At 40.1% G+C, this 22,169-nt stretch overlaps 2 protein-coding genes across 4 annotated transcripts in view; one reads left to right on the plus strand and one right to left on the minus strand.

Annotated features, from left to right (window-relative positions):
• The window catches only part of LOC143026680 (uncharacterized), a 37,996-nt gene extending 30,915 nt beyond the window's left edge, over window positions 1-7,081 (plus strand). For all 3 annotated transcript variants that reach the window (XM_076187485.1, XM_076187486.1, XM_076187487.1), the window contains one exon: window positions 1,058-7,081. Coding sequence is in view for 1 of the 3 variants with exons in the window: in XM_076187486.1 (XP_076043601.1) it covers window positions 1,058-1,072 (15 nt within the window). In the remaining 2 variants the exon portion in view is untranslated. The remainder of the gene's footprint in view (window positions 1-1,057) is intronic.
• Window positions 7,082-12,256: 5,175 nt separating this feature from the next.
• On the minus strand, window positions 12,257-14,696 carry LOC143026133 (uncharacterized). The gene has a single exon (XM_076186136.1). It carries the CDS (start codon window positions 14,694-14,696, stop codon window positions 12,264-12,266), a length of 2,433 nt encoding a protein of 810 aa, XP_076042251.1. The 3' UTR covers window positions 12,257-12,263.
• Window positions 14,697-22,169: the final 7,473 nt, after the last annotated feature.

Raw genomic sequence — 22,169 nt, forward strand, 5'->3', positions numbered from 1 at the left:
GTTGCATTTGGCAATGATTTGATCTATAATTATATCATTATCATCATGGAATTCACATGTAGATGCTTATTCATGCAATTTAGTGACAAATGCATCTATTGACTTGTCTTGCTCCTGTCTGTGTTCCCCAAATAGGAACCTTTCATACCTTTTGTTAACTTGTGGAGCAAAGTATTAATTTAGGCACTTTTTGGCTGCCTCTAGGCTATTGTTTAATGGTTTTAGTGTTGCAAAAATATCTTGCACTTTTTCACCCACAACATGCAAAAAAAACAACTTGCAAAAACAACATGCAAAAAAACAACTTGCCTATGGTGGCAAGATATTACTCAATCTTGGTGAGCTATTTCTTCCATCGATGTGCCACTGTAACTCCTTCTGTCTTGACCACAAATGGCTGAGGAATTGGTGAGCTTGCTAAGCCTCCTTGGTGCCAGTCTCATGCCTTGTATTCTTGTGGTGATCATGCCTATGGGGTTTGTCTTCACTCTACCTCATGGGGTTGTTGCTCTGCCTCGTGGGGTCATTGTTCCACCTCATGGGGTCGTTGCTCAGCTTCATAGGGTCATGCATATCACAACTTCCTTACCTGTGTGTAAGGGTAAGAATATTAGATGAGCCTGTGTGTATTAAGCCCATTCTCATTGACAGAATGTTGAATATGGGGACATGCATATCTCAATTCCCTTACCTATGTGTATGGGGAAGAATATTACATGAGCCTTTGTGTATTAATCCCGTTCTTGTCGCAGATGTGTGGGGATCTTGAAAGACATGCTTGTCTTCAGTGGGCTTTATTTACACCAATGTGTGGGCCATAGGTACAAAGGTAAAAAAATGTACAAATGTGCCATGTAGCACATGAGAATCGCAGCCATCAAATGCGATCCTATTTAAGATGGATTGAATAGCTATACATAAATATCAAATAAATAACACTAATGTTTTTTGCTTTATTTTGTGAAAAATTGAGTTTTAAATGTGTAAATGGCTGTGTTTCATAAATGATACATTTAACAAGGACTAATCAAACGTATAATTTTCACGTTCTTTTCAGGAAAGCAGATTTTGAAGAAATGGAGAAATGTGAAGGATTGTTGGTTGAAGGCAAAAAGGAAGTGATGGAAGAAAAATCATCTGGCTCAGGTGCAAAAACTGAAATAGTATATATATATAGAGACCATTTAGAATCTTTAAAGAAATATACAATTCACAGTGAGACAGTGGAGTGTTTCATTCTCCAAGAGACTGAAAACTGTGATTGTTGTAGCAAACAGGTTAATCATTCAGGGCTGATAAGAGCAAAGAAGAGTGCAGTGACTGGCAAAGAAGTTGCAAGTAAGAAATGAAAGGTTGATGAAGTTGAGAAATGAATATTGAAGAGTTCAGAGACTCCAGAAGACTGCCACCTTTCATTTTTAAAGGTATTCCTTCTCTGCATCAGCTGAATGAAGAGATTTTACAGTTTCAAATAGGTGTTCTAAATTTACTGCAAAACATAGGTTAGTTTTGATCTCATGAACATTCGCATTCCTACCCACATACATGATAATACCCTACTTGTGGTCAAAATCCTCGCATCATATTTTATTCATCATCAGCACCAACACCAATTTATTTTATTTTATTTTATTCTATTTTTTCAATGAGGCTATTGCATTCATTTTTGAGCCAGTGTATATCTGATAAGTTTCTTGAAATTTATAAAGCATACTGCTACTAGAAAATAAATAAAACTTTGTTGAATGATTATGATAACTGTTGCCTATATTGTCCTGCTATACTGCCACTGTACTGTACTGTTTAGCTTACTTCCATACATTGCTGTATGGTTACTACCAGTCTTTGTATAGGTGGAATAGAGTCCCTGAATTGTGTTATCTCCATGCCTCAGCTCATCATGAAGGTGTTGCAGGTCATCAAATGTTGCTTGTGATATTCTGATGTAATTGAAGAATTTGTCATTATCCTTCCTTAATTCTTTAAAGTGTTACAAATGCTCCCACCACACTTTGTTGCATGTTTAGTGTGTGCACCCAGTGAATTAATTTTTCTCTTTCTTTTTCTTTTGTGTAGTAGATATGCACATAAGGCAGAAATAGATGGAGTGAACTTGAGATGAATGAGGATAAAATGGATAGATGGGTTGAAAAGGGTTTTTAACAAGAGGGGAATGTCTGTTGATCAAGGGAGGGAGAAGGCAGGAGATAGAATGGCTAGAATGGCTGTGTATAGATGATGCTGTGATGCAAGGATGGGGGGATTAGGGGGTGGATATGCATGATATTTTGACATAGCCCAAAGAGATTTCTCTTCATCTTCTCTATTTTCAGTATGAGGGATGGAGAGGGTGGAGGGTTCACCAGTTAAGTGAAGTGGCCTTGCTGTGGATGTATTGTGTCTTACTTCATTGCTTCTGACCCAGGGCAGTGGGTGGGATACAGGGATGACCTGTCATCCATGAGGAGCTAAAATGAGAAGGAGGAAAGGCTGGTTGATGGGAGTGAAATGGGTGATAGTGGGTGTATGCCTTTTGACTTGGTTACCTCCTTCACATGGGGGAAAAAAGCCCCTGATATGTAGATAGAAATATGCACACAGTAATCCACAATCCTTCTTATAGTACTTGTTGCTGCAGAAGAAAGATGGGTTTCAGTATGTTTGGTAGCAATTGCAAGCATTTCTAATCAAGCAGCTGGACCAAAACATGGCAGCAAGCCACATACTTGTAGAAGGAAAGGGGCCAAAATTAATTAGTTGATCAATCCTTTGCACCAGGTGTTTTGTGCTTAGGAAATTTTTCCTTAAAGCAACCTGGGAAAAATTCTACAATGAAGAAACACAAGTGGAAGAAAAATGGATGATTCTAATGAAAATCTAGAGAGGAGTGGATAAATATGTCCCAAAGCAAAAACAGGAAAAGGTGTATATTAAATGCTGGTTTAACAGAAGGTGCAGCGAAGTGAAAGATAGAAGAGATAAAGCTTGGAAAAAATGAAGAAAAGACAAAAAACCTACAAAGTGACAAATGTATGTTAATCAAAGGAATGAATATGTAAAAATATGCAGGGAAAAAGAAAGAAACTATGAAAAAGACATAATAGAAAAATGTAAGGATCATCCAAAACTATTCTATAGATATGTAAATACATACATACATATACCAAAGGCTTTTTTTCCCACTTACATGGGAAGTAGCCAAAAAGAAAAAGGCATAGGAACCACTCCCACCCATTCCATCCCCTACATACTCCACTACCCTCCACCCTCTTCCCTCCCTTGCATCTTGGCACCTCCTGTAAATGGTACACTAAAAAACAAACAGGATATTGTGAAACTATGCCAAGGAAATATGGAATACACAGAAGATACAGAAATGGCTGAAGTCATAAACAAACACTTCATCATTTTTCACTAGAGAAAATGTAGAACATCGGGATGAAAGGAGATAAATGACACCCCCCCCCATGAGGGAAATAAATAATGAATCTTGACGTCAAGAAATTGCAATGCCCAGATGGAATAGCAAACTGGATACTTAAATAATGTAAAGAAGAAACTAATAGAGAAAATATATAACATAACAAGTTGCTCACTCAAAGAAGGAAAAATACCAGAAGACTGGAAAAATGCTATCATGCCAATTTATAAATGAGGAAACAAGGAAGACCCAACAAATTACAGACTGGTTTCCCTGACAAGTATGGTAGCCAAAATTTGTGAAAATGTTATAAAAAGTAGATGGATGAGACATCTGGAGGAGAACAATGTACTAAATCAGAGACAATTCTGATTTAGACAGGGAAGATCATGTACCACAAATTTGATCTGTTTTTACTCAAGACTACTACATATAATACAGGAAAGGGATATACGTGCTGATTGTACTTTCCAAGATCTACAAAATGCTTTTGAGAAAGCCCCACACAAAAAACTATTAAGAAAACTGGGAACCATAAAAGGGATACAAGGTAAACTACTAAAATGAATGGAGGACTTTTTGCATGAAAAAAAAAAAAAAAAAAAAAATGAGGGTAGTGCTCAAAGAGAAGAGTTCTACTTGGGAAGAGGCAAATAGTGGAGTTCCACAAGGATCAGTATTGGATCCAATAATGTTTGCTATTTATGTGAATGACATGGATGAGGGTGTGAAATGTTACATGAGCTTCTTTGCAGATGATGCTATGATAATTACAGTTTAACAATACATTAGGAAGTCTGAGAACTTACTTGGTAGTGCTCTCAAACTTGTAGGTTTGAAATAAGGTTGAACTTGAAGGCTTCTGATGTGAAGACGTAAAAAAGTCCTTTGCCGATAGGTTTTAACCAGGAACCAGAGCTCTGGGTGACCTGTTCTTTGACCCGACGATAGTGGCCGTATTTGGCAGGACTCTTATATGTTCGAAAAAAGCTTGAAGCCACGGGTTAACTTTCACTTTAAATAATTTCTCAAAGTTTCCCAATTTATCAAACCAAAATGACTTCATAGATATAACAAATAAAAGGGAGGGGAGTTTAATTGTATCTTATTTAAAGTTATGATAGGCATGGTTTGAAGTTTCAGGGTAGGCTCCTGAATCGAAAGAAAACAACACCTCGAGGGAAAGTTTCCCGAACCGAGGTAAGCACTAATATTCCCAATAATAATTACCACAACCTCCCCGACAACAAAAAGAAAGTGTTTAATGAATACAACACTTTTGAGGAAAATTTACAATAACTTTTTAAGTGCTAGAGACCTTACTCGGTCTCTAGAGGCTGGCATAGTCTTACGAGAAGGTCTCAAAGAGGAAGGTTCTGGAGCGACACAATCATTTTCCAAAGAAATAACCTCCTCCAAGTTAGAGGCCTCTTCAATGGGCTCTAACTCGCTAGCCTGCAAAATAGGATCCTTAGGGGATTCATCCTCATGATGGGAATGTAACTCAGCATGGAGTTCTAGAGGGATTAAAAGTCTAACGTTGACTTTGATAGAGTTTCCATCGGGCTTAATGACAGACTGTACGTATCACATGGTCTTGGTCAGGAAAAGTCTCAACAACACGAACTAAGAGCTAGAAGGGTCTGGTCTTAAAAGGCAGTTTTAGAAAAGCAATATCACCTTTTTCCCAGCTTCTAGAACTGTGGTACGCAGCTCTATCCCTTTCCCTTAAACTAACCAAGTACTCTGTCATCCATTGTTTCTTAAACTCTTCATAAAAATAATCCCTACAGTCCATGACTAAGTTGAGAAGAGAAGGATAGTCTTCTCCTGATTCCCATTCAGGGAATTGTTCCAAATTGCCAAACATCAAGGAAGGAATGATCCTTCCTATAAGAAAATGATTTGGGGTAATGACATCCACCTCATTTTCACAGGAACTATATACAAGTCGTCTATTTTTCAAAAAATTTTGAACATCCGACAAGAGTGGTAATCTCAGCCAGGGAAGGAACAGACCTACCCAATACCTTATAGAGACATTGTTTCACTGTCTGAATTAACCTTTCCCAAGTGGCACCATACCATGCAGTATAAACAGTAATGGTTCTATGCTGAACAGGGGAAGTTTTAAACTTCTCTTCAAATTCAGAAGATGACAAAAGTTGTTCAATAACATTTCCCGCTTGTACGAATGATTTTGCATTATCAGAATAAACTACTGAAGGAATTCCATATCTGTTAGCAAACCTAACAAAAGCCAAAATGAACTCAGCAGTGGACATAGAATTCGCAATTTCTAAATGGACAGCTCTAGTATTGAAACAAGTAAATATTAAAATATAAGCTTTTACCTTATCTCCATTCCTGTCTCTAACCCATAAATGCCCCATGTAATCCACACCAGTATGGGCAAAGGACACACTTAGATTCACTCTAGAGGCAAGTAAAGAGGAAGGAGAAGGATAGTTAACTGCATGGGAATTATATTTCTTACAAACTATACAACCTTTCAAAATGTTTAAAACAGCTTGTCTGGCTTTAAAGATCCAGAATCCATGCATGCGAAGGAAATTAACTGTAGCTTGCAGAAACCCCTTTTATCATTCTCCTTAAGTATAAAGGTTTCTCACTAGGAGGGTCATATTGAACCCTGGTCCCGTATGGAATGAAACCATCAGCAAGTTTAATAACCTTGCAATATGGGCTACCATATAAGGGGGGCTCTCTTTATTGAAAACTGTTGAAAGTTTTGAAGAATGTCATTTCCAATAATGCCTAAAACCTTCAGTTGATCTCCCTTCACCTTGGGAAAACTAGGGGAAACAAATATTCATGATCGTTCATAATTTGGAGTATAGAGGATAATGAAGGAATTTATATGGACAAATTGAATCCTATTGCAAAAAACAGTCTAAACAGATTCATCCTGGAAGGGAGTTTTAAGTTTGCAGTGTAATTAAAACCTCTTTTATTCATTTGAGGTAAACCAAATGAAGAAACCAACTTGTCCATAGGAGGACTTAAACAAGGTCCTATCCTGTCCTCCACCAATTACTTGTTAATAATGGAAAACTGGGCTCCAGTGTCTAATAGGAAGAGACATTGGGCAGTTCTCTTGCCTCTGCTAACAGGAAGGGAAACCAAAGGAACAATTGAATCTGATAAAGAATGGAAATTATACATTTTCCCTTCAGAAATAGGTAACTTATTAGCCATAGGACACATGGGTCCATGGTGCTCGGGTTTGTTACACACAAAACATTTATAAGGCAGAGCGACCTTTAACCCGGGGCATTCCAAAGAGCCACGTCCATGATTCAAACATCTGTTACAGAGTCCTAATTGAACTGCTCTAGGTTTCCTGTGTTCAACGGAAATATAGGAAGAACACTTTGAACTTGCAAGGTCAGAAGTGGGGCAAAATCAACATCTGTAAATAGACATCTTAATGGAATCTGGATTGACCTTAAAGAAGTGACTAACTCCCTTGCTAGAATCAACAGGTTTTTTCAAGGAATTTTCCTTGAAGGCAAGTGTAGTGTATTCACATTAAAGAAATGTTTAGGTTAATGGCAATATGCGCCTTTTTTGTTTTGTTGAATGTTGAATTCGCGCGCTTCCCGGAGCGCCATGATGTAAACAGTATGAAAATATACACCGTGCCGAAATCACATGAAACTAGAAGCATTAACATCTTCAACACTCCTAGAACGCATTCTGTTGCTTGAAAAAGCTCACATGGGGGAAGGAGAGACAGGTAATCCCAGTTCATCGGATAGAGTACAAAAAGTGCATAGCAAGACTGTGTCAAAGTGTAAGCATTGTGGTTTCCTGCATCCAAGTTCTGCTTGTAGGTTTAAAGACTCGAAAAGCCACTATTGTGGTCGACAGGGTCATTTAGAAAAAATTTGTAGATTTAAGCAAAAGGATGCATACAAGCAAAATAGCTCTAAAAGTTTTAAGAATAAAAACGTAAAATCAGTTTCTGAACAGGAACCAGTGCATGAAGAACACCAGTGTAGTGCTAATGTTGATAAAAGCATGTTGCTGAAAGTTTCTTGTAATTGTCTAAAATCTGTTAAACCAGAAATGTACAATTTTGTGTTAAATGATAAATCTATACCTTTAGAGATAGATTCTGGTTCATGTGTTTCACTGATAGGTGAAAATTGGATAAAAGTACTAAATGTTAAAATGACTCCATCTTCCAAAGAATTGGCTGCTTATGGAGGTCATCAAATAAAGGTAAAAGGTCAAGTTGGTCTTGTAGTAAGGTTTAATAACTATAGTACAAATATATTTTTTGTTACCGATTCACATTGTAATGATTTATGTGGAAGAGATTTAATGAACAAAGTAGGCATAAAGATCACTGGTTTAGATGAAGCTTTGAAAGTGAACTTAGTAAATGACATGGATGTTTCTGATAATCCTAAACAACTTTTGGATAGTTATAAAGTAAATGACAATTTACTTATTAAAGGAGTTGAAGCTAGAATACATGTGAAAAAAGATGCTACTCCTAAATTCATCAAAGCAAGGCTAGTGCCCTTAGCACACAAAGAGTTAGTTGATATTACTATACAGGAGCGTGTAGAAAATAAAGTCATAGAACCTGTAGCTTATAGTGATTGGGCTTCACCCATTGTACCCGTCTTGAAAGATTCAGGAAAAATGAGAATTTGTGTTGATTTTAAGGATTTAAATGGTCAAATTAATATTGAGAAATACCCACTACCTAAGCTTGATGAAATGTTGGCTACAGTTGGAGATAATAAAGTGTTCTGTAAGCTTGACTTGTGTAATGCATATTTGCAAATGAAGGTTTCTGAAGGAGACCAGAAATACCTTGTTATCTCAACTGAAAAGGAATTGTTTAAATACAAAAGACTACCTTTTGGCCTGGCATCAGTGCTGGGAATTTTTCAAAGGTACATATCACAGTTATTAAGTGATATTGATGGTTTAATTGTTTATTTAGATACATATACCAAGGCTTTTTCCCCCTTACAAGGGAGATAGCCAAAAAGGAAAAGGCATAAAATCCTTTCCATCCATTCCATCCCTGAATACACTCCACACCCCTCCACCCTCCCTCTTATCTGAGCACCTCCTGGATGACGGGTCATCCCTGCACTTTGTCCACTGCCCTGGGTCAGAAGCAGTGCCGCAAGACATCCACAGCAAGGCCGTTTCATTAAATCGGCGACCCCCCCTCTCCGTCCCCCCATTGCATAAAAGGGGAGGACGGGGAGAAATCCCTTCGGGCTGTGTCAAATTTTGCTCACACATACAACCTCACCCCCCACCCCCTGCCCATTCCACCTCATGCAATCACAACATCCATATACAACCATTCTCCATTCACCCGTCTTCTGTCCTCTCCTGTCCTTCCTCAACAGACATTCCCCTCTTCCCCAAAGCCCCCTTCACCCCATCCATCCACCTCAACCTAGGACGTCCCCTCATGTTAACTCTCTCCACATCTGCCTTCCATACCTCTTTTACTAGTCTTTCTTCACTCATTCTTTTCATGTGTCCAACCCATCCAAATATTCTTTCATCAACCCTATCTCCCAGCTCCTTTTCCACCCCTGTTCTCCTCCTCACCTCCTCATTTCTCACTCTATCTAGTCTAGTAACCCCCATCATACTTCTCAGACACCTCATCTCAAACACATTCAAACTCCTTCTCTCTTCCTCTCTTACGTTCCATGTTTCTTCCCCATACAGTGCTGTTGGCACAATCACTCCCTCATACAGTCTCCTCTTGGCATCCATTCCCAAATGTCTATTCCTCATTACACTCTTTAATCCACCAAGGCATTTACTCGCTTCTCTCAATCTACATTCTACCTCCACCTTCACTCCACCTTTTCCTGCCACATTTGCACCCAAGTATCTAAAACTATCCACTTCCTCCAGTCGCTCTCCCTTAATGCTCACTTCCAGTCTACTGCCACTTTCACCCCTTGTACATCTCATCACCTTACTTTTACCCACATTTATCTTTAGCTTTCTTCTATCACATACTCTCCCAAACTCTGTCACCAACTTCCTCAATCCCTCCTCCGATCCTGCCACAAGTGTAGTGTCGTCCGCAAACAACAGCTGGCTCACCTCCCACTTTTCTCCATTTTCTTTAACCATCTCCAATCCCTGACCCACTACCCTTGCATTTACCTCTCACACTACCCCATCCATGTATAAGTTGAACAACCAGGGCGACATAACGCATCCTTGACGAAGTCCCACCTTTACCTTGAACCACTCACTCTCTCCATTTCCAATCCTGACACAAGCTCTACTACTCTCATAAAAACTCTTGACAGCTCCCAGAAGCTTTCCTCCTATCCCGTATATCTGCATAACCTCCCACAGTGCCTTTCTGTCTACCCTATCATAAGCCTTTTCCAGATCCATAAAAGCCCAAAAACATCCTTCCCCTTTCCTATAGCTTTCTCACATATCTGTCTTACCACAAAGGTCTGATCTACACAACCTCTACCTGTCCTAAATCCACACTGTTCCTCACCAATTACTCCTGTTCCTCTCCTAATCCTCTCAATCAAGATCCTCCCATAAGCCTTCCCAACTACACTTAACAAGCTAATCCCTCTGAAACTACTACATTCACACTTGTCCCCTTTTCCCTTGTAAAGAGGAACTATACAGGCACTCCTCCAGTCCTCCGGCACTCTACCCTCTCTCCAGCAAACATTAAATAACCTCACCAACCAGTCCACCATCACTGTAATTCCCTTTTTCAGACATTCTGCATGGCATCCATCCAGACCAGGTGCCTTACCTGCTCTCATCATCTTAACAACTGCCTTCGCTTCATCCTTCCATATTTCTCCTCCATTCTCCTCCCTCATCACTCTCATTTTCTTAGCATTTCCCACTGCAGCTATCTTTCCCTCCCTATCCTCCTTCACATTTAGCAACTCCCTAAAATATTCTGCCCATCTTCCCCTTACTGCCTTCTCCATTATCATCTCTCCATCTACACCTTTTACCTTTTCTTCTCTACTTGATTCGCCTCCTCTTCCTCTCTTAATTTCTTTCCAAAACATCTTTTTATTACTTTCAAAATGTTCTGTCATACTCTTACCCCATTTCACATCTGCTCTCCTCTTTGCCTCCTTTACCTTTTGCTTTACTTCTCTTTTCTTTGTACCTCTCATATGACTCCCTCGTCCTATTTTGTAACCAATCCGTGAAAGCTCGCTTCTTCTCTTCTACAACCTTCTTTGTTTCCTCATCCCACCATTCACTACCCTTTCTTCTATTTCCTCCTGTCCTTCTTGTTCCACACACCATCTTTGCACACTTTATGACTCCCTCCTTGAACCATCCCCATTCCTCCTCCACACCCAGCTGTACTCTATCCTTTACTCCCTCCCACTCCTCCTTCAGCTTCTTTCCGTACTCCTTCTCCTTTTCTTTTTTATTCAAAGAGTTCACTCTAAGAACCTCCCTACCTTTTGTCCCTTTCCTCTTTCTCCATCTATCCTCCACTCTCAACTTACCTTCCACCAAAAAATGATCTGATATTCCCCCACCCTCTCCCCTTAGCACATGTACATCCTTAACTCTTCCTATCATAATCCTATTTACCACTATATAATCCATTAGCGCTCTATCTACCACCCTTCCCTCCACCACCCTCTCCCATGTGTACTTATGCTTGACTTTCTTCCGAAACACTGTATTTGCTATCATCAACTCTCTCTCTAGACACATTTCCACCATCAACTCTCCACTACGATTCTTTCCTGGAACTCCACATTTCCCAACCACTCCATCGATTGGACCATTTCCTACCCTAGCATTAAGGTCTCCCAGTACTATTACATTGACATTTCTTCCTAAATCATCTATGCACTCATTTAAATCTATCCAAAAGGCCTCCCTTTCTTCTACACTCTTCTCACTGCCAGGCCCATATGCACTTACAAAGACCCACATCTCCTTTCCCAGTTTCACCTTCATCCACATTATCCTTGGAGAAACCTCCTTCCACTCCACTACCCGTTTACCTATCTCTTCACTCACTAGAATAGCCACCCCTTCCCTCCCTCGCCCTCTCTTCACTCCTGATAACCTCCCACTTACACTCCCAAACTTACACTCATCCTTCCCTTTCAACTTAGTTTCACTCAAAGCCAACACATCCATCTTTCTTCTTACAAACATACTACCTATCTCTTCCCTTTTACTCTCATCTGTACCACATCCACGCACATTAAAAGACCCAAACCTTAGGGTGCTGGTCCGAGAACTTCCAGACCCTCTTATGCCTTCTCTTTTTTGTTTAGGAATGTCCCCTGTGGGGCTACAAGGAGAAGGATACCTAGTCCCAATCCTCATCCCTTTCTTCTCGCCTCTTACGATCCAAGTGGGAATACTTGGTGGCAGTATTCTTTTCCCCCACCACAAGGAATTCCCCCATCACAGAAAAAGAATACTCAGAGAAATGGTACAGGACAGCAACAAAGGGGTTGGGGGACAGCATAACCGAGGGACAGTCGTAGTATAAAAGTGTCATCATTTTTCTATGAACAGTTTTCCTCTATCATAGACAAAATGATGTGTGGCTCTGGTCACTACTACTACTACTATACTACTACTACTACTACTATACTACTACTACTATACTACTACTACTACCTCTATACTACTACTACTACTATATTACTACTACTATTATTATACTTTTTTTTTTTTTTTTTTTAATACGACCTCCATCCTCGTGGAACTGTGTGGTGGAAGCAGCAGGGTCTGTCGACGACCCTTTTATTTATCTATTTATTTATTTAATTATTTTTAATAATGCCTAATACAAAAGTTCATTTATCCTACTGTCAACCACCGTCTGCTCAAAATCTAGGTTTTGTATATGTGCTGATTTGGGCGGTGGGGACCTGGTACCTCTCAGGCATAGGAGGGCTGATCTTAGGAGTGAGAATGACAGTCTACATCTCATCCATGAAACAATGCTGCTTTTTGGTTGTTGTTTCTTTTCAGCCATTACCTCAGCCAGCCGAACGTAGAATGCCTTTGCTCTAGGACCCATCCCACCTGAAGTCGTAAAGGTTATAGGAGTGAATGAGCCCTGGTCTACATTCTGTATGCGCTCTTCGTACATCCTGATCTTCTCATACTCGTTCCGGGAGTGGGATGCCTCAATAGTTAGGTTGTAACAGGGGGCCATCGGATCAAATATTCGCATGTCAAAGAAAGCCAATTGTCCCCGTGTCCAGAAACCTCTTGCGTTAACATCCATTCTTGCTTCATCTGATGTGTTGGACGTGCGGAATCTGAAGTTCTCCCCTCCTAGTGGGAGTAATGTTGGTTCGATAGTCCCATCCTTGCACACCTCCTGAAGCATTTGGGCAGTGAGATCTCTTACCCCATCGTGTCGCATGCAAATGAAACCACCCTGTTTGCATATCATCGCATGGTCTGGAGTAAATTGTACACCACAGGAGCATCTGTTAGGCAGCCCTCCCAATGGCCATCCATACCTCAGGGCAATCGCATCCGTGAATTCTCTTTTGTTTAAGGTGAATCCCTTTTCCCTGATTGGTAGTGCTGTCAGCCAATTGGACGCCCCAACTTCCTGCGCCATTGTTATCTTTCTTTTTATATAATTCGATAGCCGGGCTAGAAGTGCTTGAAGTTCCTCCTTCTGCCTCTCCTCCCTTCCCTTTGAAATATTTATTCTAGTTTCTCTAATTTCCTCCATGATAGTCTCCTTACGTTGATCTTGTGACACGATGTTGTTTGTCAATGAGGACGTGAGTTTCATGGAGTTTTGGTGTTCTGTGTCGGCAAGGTTTAGAGGGTTGGAGATGCCTGGCCCTCCCATTGTAGGTGGAAATTCCATAAGTTTTCTTTCCTCTTCATTTATTGTCCGTCCGTTGGTGATGGCCGGTATTAGCTCGTTTCTGATGGTTTCTTCAAGGGGTCTTAGTAGGTCGGTGATGTTCGGTACCGTCCTTAATATGTAGTTCCACTTATGTTTCACACCATATATGAATGCGGCATATGCCGCCTGCGGTTCGGTCTTTGCAAAGTTGGCTAGAAGCCTAACTTCCGCCACCCATTTGTTAACTTTCTTTTCAACATATTGCTTTTTAAAGGATTCTGAGCCGATCACTGTACCGAGATGTCTTTCCCCCTCTTTTGTTACATTCACTCCACTGTTCTCAAAGAGGATTTTGGCATTGTTAAAGTACTCTGGCTTCACTATGAGGACAGATTTCTTTGCATTCGGAATGTAACCTAAGCCCGGGCCGTGTGCCAACACCAGATCCCACCACTTTTTTAGGTCAGCTACTTTTCCTGCCCCCGTGAGATCATCTGCATATGCTACCTGTTTGACCCTGGTGTCCTCATATTGTATCTTCTGCTGCAGGTGCATAAGCCCGAGTGCATACATTGCCATGGCCACTGGGTCTCCCTGAGTGGTGCCTTCCGCGGATTTGGTGATCTCCACTTTCGTTTCTTTCTTCTCAGCCCTGTTGGTGACAAATAGGTTTGCAGGTTCTCTGTATGTGTTCTCCACATACCTGGCCAATAGTGGGCATTTAATTTTGATGTGTATGGTAGCCTCTCTATTCAAGTTGTTGAATGCGTTTGATACATCGACTAATAGGATTGCTTCGCAGTGTGGTTCCTCGAATATCTTTCTCATGGCGTGGACTGCAGCCTCGGAACCCGCCTGTTGCCCTGCGCACACCTGCAGGTTGCCAGCAGCTACTCGTACCTCATCCTTCGCGACTTCCATAATGGCTTTTCCTATTATTATTCTCAGCACCTCGCCTATACCAATCGGGCGACAGCCAGGTTTCTTATCTAGCGGGATAAGTCTGCACGCTGTGTATGCCTCCAGGTGCTGACAGTCTTCAGTCGCCAGTTTCTTCGCCAAGCCAGCGATGGCCTCCTGCAGTCCCACCGCTGCCGTTCCAAATAGGCTGGTGCTAAGGAGACATTTCCATCCAGACGCATCTAATCCCGATGGTCCCGCCGCTCCTTGGGTGTGTAGAGCAAGGTTCCAGATCCTTTCTCTTGTGATGCTGTCAAAAACTACCTCGTGGGGTGGGAGGTAGTCACCATTGAATTTAGAGTCCAGGTTCGCTGGTCTTGCTATTGGATGTTTTTCTTTCAGGATCTTTAGCGTTTCCTCGTTTAGGGATAGAACTCCAGGATCTTCATTCTCCACTGCGAGTGTTCTCATGGCAGCTGCAACCTTTCCCTGCCTCATCTTGTTAGCAAAATTCCTGGCTTTGTCTTCTGGACTTTTCTTTCTGTTGATGCCCTTGTTGAGTCTATCTTGGATAGCCTCCGCTTCGATCAACAGTTGCTCTACTTCTCCCTTTTCCCACTTTTCCATCCTCCGTTGCAATGCCTGGACATTCTCTGAGTGCTTAGATTTCCTGTGGGTCCTCTGGCATGTAAGGTGTGGAAGGATAGCTAGCGTTTTGAATACCATCGGGGCATAGGGAGATGAATTTATATATGCCCTTGATAGATGGGTCATCTCCTCTATTAGGCGTTTGGATGCATTGCATTTAGGTGGGGTGAAGAGGTTTCCTGGAGAGAAGGCAATTATCCTGTTGTAGGTGTCGCCCAGCCACTCTTTAGCCCTGGACTGCTGCCATGTCTACCAGAATCTGCTCTCCTCTCTCTCACCCTGCCGCTCTTGATGAGGTGGTCTTTCGTCCTCTGGCCTCAAGTTCGTGAAATCTCTTCCCTCTTGTAATTCTCATTCACAAGATCACTATCCACGTTCATCTCCATCGCATCACTCCCATCCTCCTCACTCTCCACATCTCCCAGTTGATCACTCTCCGCCTCCGGCGGTTGTTGGTTCCCTTGATTTCTGCATTCTCCTCCTCTTCTGCAGTTTGTGCATTTCTTTCCACTTTTGGCGCATGTGCATTGCCTGCAATTTTGCTGCGCAGAGGCACAAACGCAGCATGTTTTGCCGACCATCTCGGGTGGGATTTCTAGAGCTTGGGTGACTTAGATGGACAGTGCTAGACTCCCCAGTCCTCACCTGTGCCTGCCCTAGATCACGGCCTCTGTGGTAATTTAATTACATTCAATTAACATACTCTGTTCGTTCCCTGCCTTGCCAGTGTCCAGCTCTCACATGATAGATCGCAGTTTCCCCTCGTGTTGGTCTGAGAGAACGCATGCAGGTCTGGGAGAGAGCGTGGGATACATACATCTATATGTACATGTACACACACACACACACACACACACATACATACATACATACATATACATATATATGCATACATATATATACATACACAAACTCACACACATATATTTATATATCAATCACTTGGAAAGGAGGGATGAGAGAGGTAGGGGTGCCCGCAACTGCAATAGCGCATATATAATGCGAGGGGCAGCTATGGAAAGGAAACCAGGACGTGAGATTCGATGGTAGTTACCAAGATCTATATATATATATATACCAGGTCTAACCACTTCCGACTGAATTTCGAGGGTGTTGGCGCAGCGGGTCCGTGACGTCACCTGGCTGCTCAAAGTGGGGTTCGCGCGTCCCAACGCTGTCAGTTGTAGCTGGTGCGTCGATCGGGTATGTTGCTGCCTCCGCTCGCACCGCTCCACGCAATTAGTTATATTCTGACAATGAAGATCTATATATACCGGTATATATAGATCTTGACAATATGGCTTATTGTGACATTAAGGGTTGTGGCTCAAACCAAAGAGGAAGTAAGCCAAATGTTAATTTTCATCGTTTCCTTGCAAACACACGCACACGCACACAGACGTGTACACACACGTGTACACATATAAGCACACACGACGATATCTCCCCTTCCCGTAAAATACAAGTATATAAACGCACACACACGTGAACGTGTACACATACTGTATAAACACACACGACAATATCTCCCCTTCCCGTAAAATAAAAGTATATAAATACACACACGCACAAGCATATAAGTGACTCGGTGGTGCGGTTGGTAGAGACTCAGATTTCTGAGACAGCTATAGCAGCAGTACCTAGTTCGAATCCCGCCCGTATATGAAAATTTTCATAGTTTCCCTGCAAATAAACACACACACACAGACAAGTGTACACATACTGTATAAGCACACACACACACACACACTTTCAACGAACGGACGGCTTGACGAACGCTCTGAAGAAAAGTGCAGATTGTGGATACCAACGCAAAGAGAAGTGCCTTTTTGTATTTGCAGGGGGGGGGGAATTGCTCGTGAGGTAGTGGGAAAGTAAGGAAAGAGGAGAGGGGGAGGGATTACTGGGGAAATGGAAGGTAATGAGGAGGTGGAGGAAATGGCCCTGACGGGCCGCCGGGTAGACAAAAGACCCCAAGACGAGTTGGATGATAACATGTCTAATAGGAATGTGAAGATTAGAGGTATAGATAGGAGCAATATAGCAGAAAGTGATGAGAATATTTTCAAGGGATTTAAAGAGAGTGGGGGGGACTCAAACCCCCCCCGACTGACAAGACTAGAGATGAAGGTTGATAAGGTGATCGAGGACTTGGAGAGTAGGTTAGGTCATATGAACACCATTTTAAAAAGGGTTGAAAGATTGGAAGAACTGGAAAAGGCGAATAAAAACTTAACTGATGAAATAGAAGAACTAAAAAGACAGTTAAGAGAGGTAAAGGGGGAGAATGAGGAATTGAAGAAGAATAGTAAAGAAAACAGAGAAACAATAGCTAAAGAAAGTAAAAATTGGAAGCAAACCCAAGAAGGAAATAAGATTTCATTCACTGACATAGTCAAACAGCAATTGAAAGAACATACTGAAGACTCAGTTATTAAAGTGATGAGACAAAAGGAGAATATAGTAAGGGATTTAGCAGACAAGAAGAAATGTATAATTATATTAGGAATGGAAGAGAAACACAACACAGATAGAACCACAAGAATCAAAGAGGAAAATGAAAAAGTAAACCAATTACTAGAATCAGTTCAGGAAGATGAACCAGGAATTATGAAACAAATCGAAGAGAAATTTAGACTCGGAAAGTATAGCACAGACAAGACCAGACCAATTAAGATTAAATTCAAGTCACAAACAACGGCAGAGAATATCTTATCCAAAACAGGGAAACTAGCAACAAGTGAACAACACAAAAAGATATGGATAAAAAGAGAAATGAATAAAGAGGAAAGAGAGGAAGAAAAGCAGAAAAGACTGGAAGCTAAGACAAAAAACGAGAACAGAACGGAGTCAGAGAAAGAGAGATTCTATTGGAGAGTAGTGAACATGAAACTAAGGAAGTTCGACATACAAGAGAAAAACATAAGGGAAACAGAGAACACAATGGAAGTGGCAGAAAACTAAGAGTGTCTTACACAAATATAGATGGATTAATAACAGGATTGAATGAGCTGAATGATTATTTGAAAGAAAAAGAACCGGACATAATGGGAATTGTAGAAACAAAATTAAAAGGCCCACTACCACCCAACAGTGTAGGACATGATGCATACAATTATTGGATTAGAAACAGAGAGAAAAAGCAAGGGGGTGGAGTTATGTTCCTGACTAAGAAGGATATAAACGTGAAAGGTGTCATATATGGAAAGAATACAGTAGAGATGATTATGATAGAAGTGGAAGACAGAGATAAGAAGAGCAGAAAATTTGTGATCAATTATGTGCCTCCGAAAACAGCCTCATGGGAGGAGAGTGAATATAAAAGTATGTTAGAGGACACAAAGATAGCATTAACTAAAATAATGGAAGACGGAGGAAGAATAGTTATGATGGGCGACTTTAATTGCAAAGAAATCTGCTGGGAAGAAATGACAGCAAAGAGTGGTGATGACTCATGGGGACATGCTCTACTTGAGATGATTACTGACCATTCAATGACACAATGGATACAAGAGAACACTAGGTATAGAAATGAAGAAGAACCATCGAGGCTAGACTTAATAATTACATCTGAACCTAGAATAGTGGACAAGATTGAATATAAAACACCAATAGGTAAAAGTGACCACATATTGATTGAACTGGAACTTAATGAAGAAAAATATATGAAAAGAAATGAACAATATAGAAAAGGAAGAATGATGTATGAAAAAACAAACTTTGATAAAATAAGAGAATTCTTCCAACAAGAAAACTGGGAAGAAATATACAAAGAGGAAACATCAGTGGAAGAGAAATGGAATATTTTGACAAAAATTTACAAAAAAGGAGTGGAAAAGTATGTCCCAAGACAAAAACAAGAAAAAGAATATGTAAAATGCTGGTACAACAAAAGTTGTAGGGAGTTAAAAGACAAAAGAGACAAAGCCTGGACCAGATGGAAAAAAGACAGAAGACCTGAAAAATGGAAAATATATACTGGTTATAGAAATGAATATGTACAAAAGTGCAGAGAGAAAAAAAGAAAATATGAAAAAGATGTTATAGAAAAGTGTAAAGATCAACCAAAACTATTCTACAGATTTGTAAACAATAAACTGAAAAACAAACAAGACTTGGAGAAATTGAGACAAGGAGGAGTTGAATACACTGAGGAAATGGAAATGGCAGAAATTATGAACAAACATTTTAAATCAGTGTTTACAAGGGAAAATATACAACCTGAAGAGATTGAGTGGAAAGAAAAAGTCCCCCCTATGGAAGAAATAGAAGTAACAAAGAATGAAATATTGACACACTTGGGTAATTTTGATGTCAGAAAATCGCATGGGCCAGATGAAATAGCAAACTGGATTCTGAAAGAATGCAGGAATGAACTGGCAGACAAAATACATAGCATAATAAGCAGTTCCTTAAAAGAAGGAAAAGTTCCAGAAGATTGGAAAAAAGCAAATATAGTACCTATATATAAAGGAGGAAATAAAGAAGAACCTACCAATTATAGACCAGTCTCTCTAACAAGTACAATAGCAAAAATTTGTGAAAGAATTATCAAAAGTAGATGGGTAAAATACTTGGAAAAAAACAACGTACTAAATCCAAGGCAATTTGGATTCAGACAAGGACGGTCATGCGTCACCAATTTAATATGTTTCTATTCAAGGCTAATAGATATAATACAAGAAAGAGATGGATGGGCTGATTGTGCATTTCTAGACCTAAAAAAAGCTTTTGACAAAGTACCACATAAGAAGTTGCTTAAGAAATTAGAATATGAAGGAGGAATACAAGGTAAATTGCTAAATTGGATGGAAGACTTTTTGCAAGAAAGAAAAATGAGAGTAGTGATAAGAGATCAGCACTCAAAATGGAATGAAGTAATAAGCGGTGTCCCGCAGGGAACAGTTCTGGCCCCAATAATGTTTGCTATATATATTAATGATATGGATGAAGGAATTGAAAGCTATATGAGCTTCTTTGCAGATGATGCAAAAATACTGAAAAGAGTGAAAACTGAAGAAGATTGTGAATCACTACAGAGGGATCTAATTAAAGTACAAGAATGGAGTAGGAAGTGGGAGATGGAGTTCAATACAAAAAAGTGTAGTATAATGGAATTTGGAAAAAGCAAAAACAGAATAGCAGGATCATATAATTTGGGAGAAGAAGGAATAAAAAAAGTAGAAAATGAGAAGGACCTGGGAGTCATTGTTATGAATAATATGTCACCTGAGAAACATATAAATAAGATTTTTGGAGAAACTTATAATTTAATAAGAACAATCAAAGTGGCATTTACATACCTGGATGAAGAAATGGTGAGGAAAATCCTAATCACCCTGATAAGACCAAGATTGGAATATGCAGCAACGATATGGTCACCAAGTACAAAAAAATGTATAAAAAAACTTGAAAGGATACAAAGAGCAATTACAAAACTGGCACCAACACTCTCAAAACTATCATATGAAGAGAGACTACAAAAACTTAAACTACAGACACTAGAGCAAAGAAGAGAGAGAGGAGATTTGATAGCTATATACAGAATCATGAAAGGCATAGAAATTACTGATAGAGAGAATCTGATAAAATGGGATGACAGAAATACAAGAGGACACGGAAAGAAAATAAAAAAAGACAGCTATAGAAGAGATTTTAAAAAGAACAGCTTTCCTCACAGAGCAATAGACAGTTGGAACAAGTTAGATGAGAAAGTGGTGTGTGCAAAAACAATACATGAATTTAAAAATAGTTTAGATAAAATGAGATATGAAGACGGGACCCCACGAGCATAGCTCCCCTTCCCGTAAAATACAACTAGGTAAATACAACTAGGTAAATACACATGTGAACGTGTACACATATAAGCACACACGACGATATCTCCCCTTCCCGTAAAATACATGTATATAAACACACACACACACACACACACACACACACACACACACACACACACACACACACACTTTCAACGAACGGACGGCTTGAAGAACGTTCTGAAGAAAAGTGCAGATTGTGGATCCCAACGCAAAGAGAAGTGCCTTTTTGTATTTGCAGGGGGGGGGGGATTGCTCGTGGGGTAGTGGGAAAGTAAGGAAAGAGGAGAGGGGGAGGGATTGCTGGGGAAATGGAAGGTAATGAGGAGGTGGAGGAATTGGCCCTAACGGGCCGCCGAAAGGTGGACAAGCGACCGCAAGACGAGCTGGAGGATGACGACATGTCTAATAGGAATGTGAAGATTAGAAGTATAGATAGGAGCAATACAGCAGAAAGTGATGAGAATATTTTCAAGGGATTTAAAGAGGGTGGGGGGACACAACCCCCCCCCCCCCCCCGACTGACAAGACTAGAAGAGAAGGTCGATAAGATGAACGAGGACTTGGAGCGTAGGTTCGGTAATGTTGACAGTATGATACGAAGAATTGAAAAATTGGAAGAACTAGAGAGGGCCAACAAAAACTTAACTAAGGAAATTGAAGAATTAAAACAACAGTTAAAAGAAGTAAAAGATGAGAATAAAGTCTTAAAGGAGAATAATATGGAGAACAAGGAGGGTTGGAAAAAAATTCATGAAAATAGCAAGGTTGCATTCACTGACATAATCAGACAGCAAATGAATGAACAAACTGAAAACTCAGTTATTAAAGTGATGAGACAGAAGGAGAATATAGTAAGAGACTTAGCAGACAAAAAGAAATGTATAATTATATTAGGAATGGAAGAGAAACATAACCCAGATAGAACCACAAGAATCAAAGAGGAATATGAAAAAAGTAAGAAATTTACTAGAATTAGTTCAGGAAGATGAACCAGAAATAATGAAACAAATCGAAGAGAAATTCAGGCTAGGGAAATATAGTACAGACAAGACCAGACCAATCAAGATTAAATTCAGGTCACAAACTACGGCTGAGAATATCTTATCCAAAACAGGGAAACTAGCAACAAGTGAACAATATAAAAAGGTATGGATAAAAAGGGAAATGAATCAAGAGGAAAGAGAGGAAGAAAAACAGAAAAGACTTGAAGCAAAGGAAAAAAACGAGATAAGAACGGAGTCAGAAAAAGAGAGATTCTATTGGAGAGTAGTGAATATGAAACTGAAGAAAGTCGACATACAAGAGAAAAACAAAAGAGAAACAGAGAACACAATGGAAGTGGCAGAAAACTAAGAGTGTCTTACACAAATATAGATGGATTAATAACAGGATTGAATGAACTGAATGATTACTTGAAAGAAAAAGAACCAGACATAATGGGAATTGTAGAAACAAAATTAAAAGGTCCACTACCACCCAACAGTGTAGGACATGATGCATA

Source organism: Oratosquilla oratoria, chromosome 6 (genome assembly GCF_046742065.1).
Source record: "Oratosquilla oratoria isolate Oo_2021 chromosome 6, ASM4674206v1, whole genome shotgun sequence".
NCBI classification, from domain to species: Eukaryota; Metazoa; Arthropoda; class Malacostraca; order Stomatopoda; family Squillidae; genus Oratosquilla; species Oratosquilla oratoria.

Coding starts and splice junctions, on each gene's coding strand:
- LOC143026133 (XM_076186136.1), bottom strand. CDS start 14,696: ATGAGGCAGGGAAAGGTTGCAGCTGCCATGAGAACACTCGCAGTGGAG.